This window comes from Canis aureus, chromosome 22 (assembly GCF_053574225.1).
Source record: "Canis aureus isolate CA01 chromosome 22, VMU_Caureus_v.1.0, whole genome shotgun sequence".
Taxonomy (NCBI): Eukaryota; Metazoa; Chordata; class Mammalia; order Carnivora; family Canidae; genus Canis; species Canis aureus.
In genome coordinates, this window is record NC_135632.1 from 14,454,216 (window position 1) to 14,467,420 (window position 13,205).

General features: G+C 33.6%; 1 protein-coding gene across 3 annotated transcripts in view; it reads left to right on the forward strand.

Moving 5' to 3' along the window:
• ATR (ATR checkpoint kinase) overlaps nucleotides 1–13,205 on the forward strand; it is a 90,762-nt gene that overhangs the window by 66,873 nt on the left and 10,684 nt on the right. For 2 of the 3 annotated variants that reach the window (XM_077864873.1, XM_077864874.1), the window contains 8 exons: nucleotides 238–417; nucleotides 4,608–4,750; nucleotides 5,556–5,653; nucleotides 6,177–6,409; nucleotides 7,518–7,652; nucleotides 9,184–9,384; nucleotides 11,027–11,170; nucleotides 12,670–12,820. In XM_077864873.1, coding sequence (XP_077720999.1) covers nucleotides 238–417; nucleotides 4,608–4,750; nucleotides 5,556–5,653; nucleotides 6,177–6,409; nucleotides 7,518–7,652; nucleotides 9,184–9,384; nucleotides 11,027–11,170; nucleotides 12,670–12,820 — 1,285 coding nt within the window. The remainder of the gene's footprint in view (nucleotides 1–237; nucleotides 418–4,607; nucleotides 4,751–5,555; nucleotides 5,654–6,176; nucleotides 6,410–7,517; nucleotides 7,653–9,183; nucleotides 9,385–11,026; nucleotides 11,171–12,669; nucleotides 12,821–13,205) is intronic. The other variant, XR_013361078.1, reaches the window with a different exon arrangement.

Genomic DNA, 13,205 nt, shown 5'->3' on the forward strand with positions numbered 1-13,205 from the left:
CCTTATACTTTGATTGTAAAAATGAGCAAATGAATGAATTAATATGAGTTCTACATGAAATGAAGCAATACTTCCTTTTTAGGATTTTACTTTTGTAGGAGGGAAATGAGAGATGAACATGAAGTTACAAAGAGTTATACATAAAAACATATTGGACTTTAAGTACTAATAGTAATGTTTTTCAGAAAACAGAAATATCTTAAATTAAAAAGCTTGTTGTTGCCATTTTCCTTTTAGGGTGATGTTCACCAGGCACTAATTGTTCTTCAGAAGGGTGTTGAATTATGTTTTCCTGAAAATAAAACCCCAACCGAGAGTAAGAACATGTTAATCCATGGTCGAGCTATGCTACTAGTGGGCCGATTTATGGAAGAAACAGCTAACTTTGAAAGCAATGCAGTTATGAAAAAATACAAGGCAAGTATATGTATAATGCAGTTATACATATCAGTTGGGCAGGGATTTGGGGGAGTGCTATAAAAAGAACAATTTCCAGAGCTTACATAGAATTGGAAATCATCCAGAATTCTATCACCAGGCAAGAGGCCTCATTGCATACATGATATATAGAGACTCTCAAAGGGCCACACCTTAAAAATGGGTTTAATTAGCCCTACACTAGAGGCTACTCTACATCCACCCTACAAAAGCATTGAAACGTTAAAAGGATTAAGCTGATTTACGAGTAAAATTACTGCCTGCCTCATCAAAGTCTACCACTCTCTAAAGGAATATAACAAAATCTAAAACTCAGCAACATAAAATGACCTATGTCTGGCATCCAGTAAAAAATTACTCTAGATATATAGAAGCAGGAATATATAAGCTATATACAGAAGAAAAATCAGTCAAAGAAAGAGACACAAATATGGTAAAGATGATAAAATGAGGAGATAAGGACTTTAAAATAGCTATCATAAACATGCTTCAGATAAGAACTTTAAAATCGCTACTATAAATATACTTAAGCCTAGAGGAAAACATGATGATGATAAGGAGAGAAATGGAAGATATAAAAAGAAAAGACCTAAATGGGACCAAGAGCTAATAAAGCAGATGAAACAAATGTTAATGTTTAGATCCTGGCAGTGTTGAATTCTGAGCAAGATACATAGTGGGAGCCTAGCCCCCTGTTCCCCTGTTTACAAGAAGGTGCTGTGCAGGGATGTCTGGGTGGCTCGGTCAGTTAAGTGTCTGACTCATAATTCTGGCTCAGGTCATGATTTCCTGGGTGGTGGGATGGAGCCCCACATTGGGCACCACACTCAGTGGGGAGTCTGCTTGATTCCCCTCATATGCACTCTCTCTCAAATAAATAAATCTTAAAAAGAAAAAAAAATATATATATACACACACACACACACACACACACTATACTAAAGAGCAGTAGTAACAAGGTAAATCCTAAAGTCATTATTATGTTTCACTCTCCCTATTGGAGAGATCTGAATTTCTTCTAATTGTGAGGCACACAAAACTCACTAATTCTTCACAGCAAAATTTATAGCAGATATTCCAGGTCTTTCATCTCTTGCACTGAAGCCTGAGGTGGAGGAGAAGGGAGAGAGGCCCTCATTATACCAAAGTTAGAATCTGACTAAACTAGCTGCATCACTAAGTCTCTGTCATGATGGCCTAAGTACCATGAGGAATAGTCTTTTTTTTTTTTTTTTTTTTTTTTTTTTTTGAGAGAGAGAGAGTACACTTGTGGTTAGGGGCTTGAAAGGGGCAGAGAGAGACAGAATCCCAAGCAGGCTCCATGTCCAGTGCAGAGCACAGCACAGGGCTTAATCCCACAACCCTGAGATCATCACCTGAGCTGAAATCAAGAGTTAGTCACTTACTTAACCCACTGAGCCACCCAGGCGCCCCCAGAAAAATAGTCTTTAATAAATGTTGTATCATTTGGTTATCTTACAGGAAAGAAAGTCAAACTTGATCTTTTCTTCACACCATTAACAAAGGTAAATTTGAGGCAGGTGGTAGATATAAACATGAAAGTCAAAATAATAAAGCTTCCAAAGCTTATATAGGAGAGTATCTTCAAACCTGGAAGTAGGTCAGGACTTCTTAAACAGATCAAAATGACCAACTGTAAAAGAAATGATTGATAAATTTGACTACGTTAAAATTAAGAATTTCCTCATGAAAAGATATCATGAATGTGGAGGCAAGCCATAGATTAGGAGATACTTGCAACACATAAATGATAAGAGGCTCTTACCAGAATACAGTAAGAACTCTTAAAAGTTAATTAGCAAACCTGAGGCAAGAACTGTGTAGAAGACTTACAAAAGTAAATATATAAATGACCAAAAACAAATAAAGGATATGTATGCAATTGTAGTAGCCAAGCATAGATGCAAATTAAAAACATTACAAGGCAACACTATATATCTATTAAAAGACTAAAATTTGGGCAGCCTGGGTGGCTCAGCTGTTTAGCACTGCCTTCAGCCCAGGGCCTGATCCTGGAGACCTGGGATCGAGTCCCACTTTGGGCTCCCTGCATGGAGCCTGCTTCTCCCTCTGCTTGTGTCTCTGCGTCTCTCTCTCTCTCTCTCTCTCTCTCTCTGTTTGTCTCTCATGAATAAGTAAATAAAAATCTTTAAAAAAAATAAAAATAAAAGGCTAAAATTTAAAGATTGACAACTCAAAGTCAGACTGTAGAGCATTTAGACTCACACATTGTTGCTGAAAGTATAAAGTGGTATGATCATTCTGGAAAACAGTTTGGCAGATTTCACAAGCATGATGTTGAATGAAAAAAACTGGATAGAAAATAATACATGTAGTATGTTTCCATTTATATAAAGTTCAAAAATGGGCAAAACAAAATTACTGTATTAGAAATTCCAAAAGTGGTTGTCAGTCTGGGCTGCTCTAAGAACAATATACTATAATAAACATATAAACTGGGTGACTTAAACAACAGACATTTCTCACAGTTCTGGAGGCTGGGAAGCAAGATCACAGTACTAATAGATTTGGTATCTGATGAGGGCCTGCTTCATAGACTGCCATCTTATTACAAGGCAGAAGGGGTGAGGAAGCTCTTAGGGGTCTGGGTTATAAGGGCACTAATCTTACCCATGAGGATTCCATCATCATGACCTAATCACCTCCCAAAGGCCCCACCTCCAGATATTATCACTTTGGGGATTAGGCTTCAACATGAATTTCAGGGGTGGGGAGATAACAAACATTCACTTTATAGCAGTGGTTATTTTCAGGGAAAAGAAAGGAGGTAGTGATTGGGAGGGTGAATAGGGGAGCTTGTATTTCCGGAGGTCTTCTTATATGTGATCACTTTGTGATAATTGACCAAGCTATACACATAAAATTTCTGTATTTTCCTGTTTCTAAATTTTACTTTACAAAATAAATTTTAAAAACTTAAACTAGAAAAGAAGGAAGGAGGGAGATAGGTAAGAGTAAGCAGAGAGTAAAATGATGGTAAAACCAGACTGAAAAATATCTTTTTTAAAAGAAATTACACTGTTTCTTTATTCCCTTTGCTTTTATGACTAGATAAGGGAAGGACACTGGCAGCCTTATCTCTGGCTGGTTGAGTACATGAATCCAGCATCTGTTTTATATGTCTAGTCATGCCATTCTCTCCTCTATCCACAGGCAGGTAGCTGTCTGTAAATTGGCAGGATGAGGTTCAGGGGAAACTCAAGATCTCATTTACAGTTCTTAGTTCAAACTGTGTTCTTGTACTTGCTTGAATAAAGAGTGGAACTTCATTAAAAAAATTTATTTTGTTGTCAGTCATTCTATATGTTTTCCATCACATTTCAAATAGTATTGTTTTAAAATAAATACACAAATACTTAAAAGGCAGGGGAATAGAAAGGAAATGATACAGGGGACAGGATAAGAGAAAACTTGGAAGATTGTGGCCTCACAGAAGCCAAGGGAAGAAAGTGTTTCAAAGAGGAAATGCTGTGGACAACAGAAACAGGTGCTGAAGAGAGTTCAAATGAGATCAGAGTTGGAAAGGATCTTTTAGATTTAAGGAGTTGCGTTTGTGGAATACTGAAGACAAACCATGAAGAAATAGTTCGAGGAGTGAATGAGAAGTGAATTCTTAGAAACCCAATTATAAAGGAGTTGAGAGGGAATGTAGTAACCTGTGAAAGATCTTGGAGAAAAATAAGATGTGGTTTTTTTGTTACCATATTTTTATGCTTTTAGAGTCCTATCCTCCTTAGAGGTTTGATATTTTCCTTTCCTGAGATTTTTTTATAGTAAAAATAGACATATAAACACTTTCATAAAATACATTAGTCCATCTGGAAATTATTTTGATGACATATAAAGTGGCAATGTAAATGGAGTTTCCTTTCCCTAAATAGCTAATTATCTGAACACTATTTCTTGCTGGCCAGTGGACAACTCACCAGAACCAACCAGCCATCCTGAGAAAACCTTTCCAAGAAAATACCTATTCTTTATTCTAATTAAAGAGTCACTCTGCCTTTGACTTTGCTCTGCCTATATGTGGGTCTTACACCTTTTGATCCCTGATCATCTTTTCATAGTTTATTTCCCAGTATAGTATGGGGTTTGCTTAGGTAAGTTTCTGGTGTTGTGTTTTACAGGATGTGACCTTGTTCTTGCCAGAGTGGGAGGATGGGCATTTTTACCTTGCCAAGTACTATGACAAATTGATGCCCATGGTCACAGACAACAAAATGGAAAAGCAAGGTGATCTCATTCGGTATATAGTTCTTCATTTTGGCAGGTAAGTATGAGAACTGCATGTGTACTTATTAAATATGTCAGTGACTCTGTTGATCTTGAACTGTTAATCACGGATCTTAGCATATTCAGGATACTTTCTGCTTTACCAATGATTCAGTCTTTAACCTTAGATGAGATAAAAAATTTTTCTATCATTTTTTTCTTCCTTTTAAAAAATTACTTTATTGGGCAGCCAGGGTGGCTCAGCGGTTTAGTGCCACCTTCAGCCCAGAGTGTGATCCTGGAGACCTGGGATCGAGTTTCATGTCAGACTCCCTGCATGGAGCCTGCTTCTCCCTCTGCCTGTGTCTCTGCCTCTCTCTCTCTCTCTCTCTTTCTCTCTCTCTCTCTCTCTGTGTGTGTCTCTCATGAATAAATAAATAAAATCTTTAAAAAAAACTTTATTAATGGAAAAATTAATGTGCACATATATTTTTAATTAATACCAGTATTATACCATGAAAATTGAGCATCTCCCATCAGCTCAAGTCATGGTTCTGCAGCCCTGGGATCAAGCCCCATTGGGCTCTTTTCTCAGCACGAAGTCTCCTCTTCCTCTATCCTTCCCTGCTCCCTCTTGGCTCCTTCTCATATATACGCTCTCCTCCTCTCAAATAAATAAATAAATAATCTTTAAAAAAAGGGAGAAGGGAATCAAAGTAACCTCTACTAAGAAGAAATATGGATACCATAATTTTTGTCAGAAGGCTTTGTAAAACTCAAGTTATAGTTTGTCTTTACATTTTAATCCATATAATTGTAAAAAAGAGCACTATGCTAATAATATCTTTTCTATATAATTGCAGATCTCTACAATATGGAAATCAATTCATATATCAGTCAATGCCACGAATGTTATCACTATGGCTTGATTTTGGTGCTAAGGCATACGAATGGGAAAAAGGTATAATTTATGTAAAAATTTTAACAGATAAGAGAAATTTTGATTTTGATATAAAGTCACATTTGGCTCAAGAGTCAACTTATAAAAAGTGAGGAATGATTTTGATACTTAAGATTGAATATAAGTGTGAGCACGAATGTTAACAATGAGGAGAAACACTAAACACATAGAAGTTGCAGTTCAGGGCTGCAAATAAGTATCTGTTCATTCCTTCCTGAACCTAACACATATTGAGAGATACTAGTTTAAGCCAAATAATTTACCCTAAAAATTATAGTGGAGTGTGGCTTGTTCTGTGTTTCTAGTGAAAATTAATAGCCCTTGAGTTTTTCAGTGACCCTTTTAAATATGTTTTTCTGTTTGGTCAAAGATAGCTATCTTCATCTATTGGCAAGTGATCTAGCTTCGGGTATTAGAATAACATGTATTGTAAAGTTGTTTTTAACACAAAATTTTTCTTTTATGAAATGACTGATAGACTTTTTTTCTTCTCTGTTTTTTTTAACATTGATCTTTTTCTCAGCTGGCCGTTCTGATCGTGTACAAATGAGAAACGATTTAGCCAAAATAAACAAGGTTATCACAGAGCACACAAATCACTTAGCACCATATCAGTTTTTGACTGCTTTTTCACAGTTGATCTCTCGAATTTGTCATTCTCATGATGAAGTTTTTGTTGTCTTGATGGAAATTATAGCCAAAGTGTTTCTGGCCTATCCTCAACAAGCAATGTGGATGATGACAGCTGTGTCAAAGGTAATATAGTAATCACAGCAGTGTCTTTTTCCATTTTATATGGCATTGATTATTTAATGCTAATATGAAGATGCAAGTTCCAGTATTTCTTTCTTAGTAAATTAGTAGCAAAACATAAATTTTAAATACTTGAAAAAAAGAAATTGGGGCAACTGGGTGGCTCAATGCTGGAGCAACTACCTTTGATCGGGTTGTGATCCCGGGGTCCTGGGTTCAAGTCCCGCAGGGGGAGCCTGCTTCTCCCCCTCCCTATGTCTCTGCTTCTCTCTGTGTCTCTCATGAATAAATAAATAAAATCTTTTTTTAAAAAAAGATATTAAAGCATTATGTATCATTTTTAAATTCAGAAATATTTACCATATCAAATGAAAGGACTAATATGTTAAGATAAAAAATTCAGCATGTGTTTTCTCTCTGAAGTCTAGTAAACTAGACTTAGTGCTTGGTATGAAATGGTAGCCTATTTTTTCAAAGTGTTTAATCCAAAGTATCTAAACTATTAATAGAAAAACTATTGCATTATTAATGGGCATTTATAAGGTGGTAAATATATTTAATCATAAATATTTTAGAGAATTTGAAAAATAGACATATTAAGAAAACTAAAATTCACTAATTCTACCATTGATATTTTTCTGTATTTTTGTATATGTAGTTTCTGTGTATATTTTAATGCCAAATTTGGATTATATAGATACATAATTTGATATTTTTCATCTAAGATTATTACCATAGCATATTCCTATGAATTAAATATTCTTTGAAGATACAATTTTAATAATTATGTAAAACTCTATAGTAGTTAGCTTATAATTATTTTCTATTATTTATTTAACTGTTGTGTTTCCATTGTTTTGTTCTTATAATAAATACACCTAGACACATCTATATTTATTCTTAATTCTGATTATTCCACCAGGATAGATTCTAAGAAGGGAATTCATAAGGTCATAGGATAATAGCATTTTCATGGCTGTTGAGAATATTGCCACAATGATTTCCAGGAAATTTGAATCAATATGAATTCTCATCTAGAATTGATTTATGTCGATCAAAATTCTGTTTTTAACACCTTGTATAAAACTACATTTAATTTCTTTTATGACAGTCTTCTTATCCCATGCGTGTGAACAGATGCAAGGAAATCCTAAATAAAGCTATTCATATGAAAAAATCCTTAGAAAAATTTATTGGAGATGCAACTCGCCTAACAGATAAGCTTTTGGAATTGTGCAATAAACCGGTATGACCATAAATCTTCCTACTTAGAGACCAGTATTGGATCACTTATATAAAACTTCCATATGATTTTAGCTGGTTTTCTTTCATTTGATTAATTAAGTTAAAATTCTAACGTAAGTAGGTATACACATACATAAAAATTCATCAAATTATATACTTTAAATATATGTAGTTTACCTTAATAAAGCAGTTTTTTAAATTTCTATCATTTCCCTCTCAAATTTATACTCTGAAATTTCTAAAAGCTCTTGTTAGTGTAGATTATTCTGAGAGTAAATTGTCCATATTAATTAGAAATAATTTAAGTAGAGGAATATGAAATAAGCTGTAAGACTCTTAAGTATACAAAATACTCAAAATCATCTCTATTATTATTTTGTGTTGTATCTTTAAACTTTCAAAACTTATATACATTAACCTACACATATGAGAGGAAAAGAAGATTTGAGTTTGGTTTTCATTTTATTTCATTCTTTCAGGATGTGTTTATTTCCTTGCCTGTTGACAGGCACTATGCTAAGTGAAACCCAAATCAAGAAGATATATTCTCCTGCATTGAGGTGCTGATAGTGTTGTAGGAAAATAAGCCAATGGCTATAACTACTTTTTTCAGTATACTTGTATCTAGAGTATGAATATGCTTATAGAAGTAGCACATTCTTTTGCCCAAGAAAATGGAGGGGGGGAAATCCCTAAAATATATATATATAGGAAAGGTAAAAGTGAGTGAGGATAGTTATGAGGAAGAAGAGAGAGACTGTTTACAGGTAAATAGCTAGATTTCACTTTACAAATATTCAATCTATTATCTATTTATAGGTGAGAAAATATAGGCTATTTCTTACCTTCTCTGTATTACTAAACACCTTGAAAGAGTAATCTGTTTTAGCTATCTACTTGAGCCCTATTGACGTCTAATGTACTTGGCATTATCAAAGACAATGATAATGGCCAACATTTACTAAGCACTGGCACTTTTCTAAATGCTTTACATATACAAGTTTTCAGTTATTTATCTGAAATTTTTGTGGCCAGCTAGGCTGCATTTAGGAATTTAGAATTTTTCAGATTTTTTAAAGGTAATATAGTGTATGTACTCAATATTGAATATCCCTGCTGAGAGTATTCTGATAGAGTATCCCATAATCAGTTTCATAACTGTTTTTATAGTGAGACATACTAATCTGCACTGGGTGAGAAATTCACGTATCATTTTGCTGCTCAATGAGATTTGGTACAAAAAAAACCAGTTTGATTTACACAGCTCTTTGGATTTTGTAGTGTCTGTTAATAGATCGTAGGCCTTTATTATCCCCATGAGTCATGAAACAGCCCTGTGGTATTATTATTGATAAAGTAAAAGAGTATGGAGCAAGTAAAATGAGAAATATAAAGAATTCTTGGAAAACTGCTGACTGCTTAACCATTGTAATTAAAATATTGTGGAAGTGAAACTTTTGGTTGAAATTAAGTGTTCTATAATACAGTGTAAACCTAGAGAAATTAAAGTGTGCTATTTTTTTTTTCCCCAGGTGGATGGAAGTAGTTCCACATTAAGCATGAGCACTCATTTTAAAATGCTTAAAAAGCTGGTGGAAGAACCAACATTTAGTGAAATTCTCATTCCTTTACAATCAGTCATGATACCTACTCTTCCATCAATTCCGGGTGCTCACGCTAACCATGAGCCATTTCCTGGGCATTGGGCCTATATTGCAAGCTTTGATGATATGGTAAACTTCAATATTATATAACTGTAACTGTGATTTTAAAATTTAGTTAAATTAAAAATTTCAAATTAAGTTTTTTTAAAAAATGTTCTTCTCAGAAACTAAGTGAATTTTATTTGCAAAGAAATAATGATTAGAAATACAGAAAAATAAAACTTTTAATACTGATGGGATAAAATTAAATGTTAAAAATCCTATGTTCCTAATATCTGTGACCTATAAAAATACCCATATGGAGAAGACTGATACTTTTCTAATGTATATTATGATGAACGAGAGTCATGCATCTTAAATAGCATGATAGGGAGATGGTTCCTTCTCAATTTTTAGCTTTTTATGTATTCCAGTGAACATGTTTACTCTCCTAAACTTCTTAGTACATATTGCTAATGTTACAGGTCTATTTCCAGTCAATTACTACCTTTGTATTGTATGTCAACTTTTCAACCATATGCATTTATCTTCTCCTATTATAAGATATACACACATAGTGTTCATGCTTATTCTCCTTTTAATCTTCTACAACCCCTAAGACAGTGTCCTTAAAGCAAAAACCCATGTTCAGTCAAGTATTTTGATTTTTTTAGATGCTTGTATTATTTTAGTATGAGTATCATTTTTATTTTTCACGATTTGATTTTTCCATACTTTCTTTCATCCTAAAAACAGAGGAGAACAAAATACAGTTTTTGCTTATAGTTTAGGAGGAAGCAAAATTTAGCTAAGAAGAGCTTGATTTTTTTTTAAGTATGTGACTATAAATATGTGACTATTTTAAAGAAATGGTACCAGAGCATTTCTAAGTAAATATTTCTGAAAACTATTTGTTCCAGTAAATCTGTGTATCAAAATATTTGTTTAACTGTTCCAGAGACAGATATTAAACCACATAATGAAATCATTCTTTCTTACTTATAGTCATGCTTTGTTTTTAACTTAATAGTATTCAGGTTATTTGCTCACCTCATTAGGTAGACTTGGTTTTGGAAGAGTTTCTTGTTTCAAAAGTCAAGTAACATTAAATTGATAATCACTTCTTACCATTAAAGACGTTTAAAAACAGTGTCTCTGGCTGTAAAGACAGGTTCTAAAAAATATTTCAAAAATCTTTTAGAAGGGCCAGCGAGGCTTCTAGAAGGTAGTTGGGTTTCTACCTTCTGCTCAGGTCACAGTCCCGAAGTCCTGGGGATTGAGCCCCACATTGAGCTCCCTGCTCAGTGGAGAGTTTGCCTCTTCCTCCCACCCTACCCCCACCTCCTGCCCCTCGCTCCTGCATGCTCACTTGCACATGCTCTCTTTTTCTCTCTCACTCACTCTCTCAAATAAGTAAAATATTTAAAAACAATCTTTTAAACTGTCCTGAAGAGGGTCCCTCAGTTTGAATGTGTAAGTACTTATATTGCTGATGAAGTAATCCTTTTACTTTATAATCATTCCTAATGGGTGACAATGGCTCTCTATGCATGGCAACTATTTTTTCATAGGTCATCAGTGATTATGATAAAAGAAATGTTAAGATAATAAACTTATTACATGATATAGGTTATTATATTCTTTTTTGTTAGGTAGCATGACATATATATATATATATAAATTTAAACAAAGAATCTTGACCTCAACTTATATGTAACTTACTATATTTTAGGTGGAAATTCTTGCTTCTCTTCAGAAACCAAAGAAGATCTCTTTGAAAGGATCAGATGGAAAGTTCTACATCATGATGTGTAAGCCAAAAGATGACCTGAGAAAGGATTGTAGGCTAATGGAATTCAATTCCTTGATTAATAAGGTTTGGAGATAGTTTACTTTAGAGTTTCCATAACTACTGTCAATGTGATACAATCTTTTCATTATGCACATAGATCATTTCTAAACCATACAATTGAAAGATGAAATTTAATTATTTTTTATATGCTTTTTGTCCCTCTCTATCTTCTCCCCGTGTATCACTAGTACCTCTTTTATTAGCAGGAAAAGTTACAGACTTTTAACATAGAAAAGATATAGCAACAGATAATTTCATTTTTAAAAAAGAACAACTAAAAAAAAAAAAGAACAACTATGGTCTTTACTTTGTGTAACCAAAATAATTTAAAAATTAATATCACGTTAAAAACCCATTTCAAAGGCACTGTGAAGTAAAGGATTGTTTTTTATTTAAAATGTTTAGTAAATTGGTAACCTAATTCACTGACTTTAACACCATTAGTATGTTTATCCCAAGCTCCCTTGAGTATTTTTCTGGTTAGGAGTATCAAGTGGCCTGGGTTTAGTTTATAAATTTATCTTAATCAGCTTTGTAACTGATTTATTTCATTACTCTTCCCCCACATATAAAATACAATGGCCTGATTGTGAAAAACTACAGTCTGTGTTGGTCTAGGAGACCAAAAACTGATCTTTACATGTCATTCTAATGCTGTACTGTTTGACATTTATGTTGCCTATTTATTCCTAAAGTTTAAAACATGTTTTTGGTTAGTGATTGTGCTTTTGAATTGGACAGTTTGCAATTATAGTTGTGTGCTTAGTTTATTTCATAGTTTCAGAATTAAACAAAACATCATTTATCTTTACCTAGAATAATTCAGGATTAATCAGATGAAATGTAAAAAGCTTTCTTCTGCTAGGAGGCAGTTTTTCAAATGAAGCCCATAATACTAAACTGTAAGAATAAAATTACATTTTGAGGGGATCCCTGGGTGGCGCAGCGGTTTGGCGCCTGCCTTTGGCCCAGGGCACGATCCTGGAGACCCGGGATCGAATCCCACGTCGGGCTCCCAGTGCATGGAGCCTGCTTCTCCCTCTGCCTGTGTCTCTGCCTCTCTCTCTCTCACTGTGTGCCTATCATAAATAAAAATAAAAAAAATAAATTACATTTTGAGGATATTGTAAAACTCATAGTTTCTTGTTTAGATAATCAAAATTAAGCAGCAGTCTTTGTGCCTAAGGACTTATTATTTCAATAATATCTATAAAGCAATAAAAAACATTTTGTCATTGTTAAATATAGAACTATAATATTTTGAACACAATATTGTTGTCACATTAATAGTAAATAATTAAAAAGGGGGACTTGCCCAAGGCATTTTTAATGATTTGGAAAAAGACTGTGGATACTATCCCAGTAGCTTCCTTTCCTACCATTCTGAGGAATTATTCAGCTGTACCACATAGTAAACTTTCACTGACTTTCTTTTGCTATGAAATGAACAATCTTTAGATGTATATTTGACATATTCAGAAATTTTGAATTTTTAAGTTTATGTGTGTGTGTTTTTTTAATAGTGTTTAAGAAAAGATGCAGAATCTCGTAGAAGAGAACTTCATATCCGAACATATGCAGTTATTCCCCTGAATGATGAATGTGGAATTATTGAATGGGTTAACAACACTGCTGGCTTGAGACCTATTTTGACCAAACTTTATAAGGAAAAGGGTACTAAAATTAATTCTTAAAATATAAACATATGAGTATAAAACCTGCTAATATGTGTGTAATTATTATTAACACATGCCATTATACCTTTTATTTGTATAAGCAATAGTAGAATTTCTAGGCTAAATGAGATTCTATATACAGAAGTACTTATGTGTTTTTCTTCCTAGGGTTCTAATTTCATCTTTATCCCAAGAGATATTCCAAGAGAATGTGATGTAGCTTACAAGGATGTATATTCAAATTTGTTTTTCACAGAAGTATTGGTTAGCAATTCTGAAACTACTTTACGTGTATACTCAACTTCAGCAAAATATAAATATATTGTGGATAATGAAAGCTAGTTTTTTCACTGTGAGAGAAAGAAAAGGAAAGGGAAGGCTAA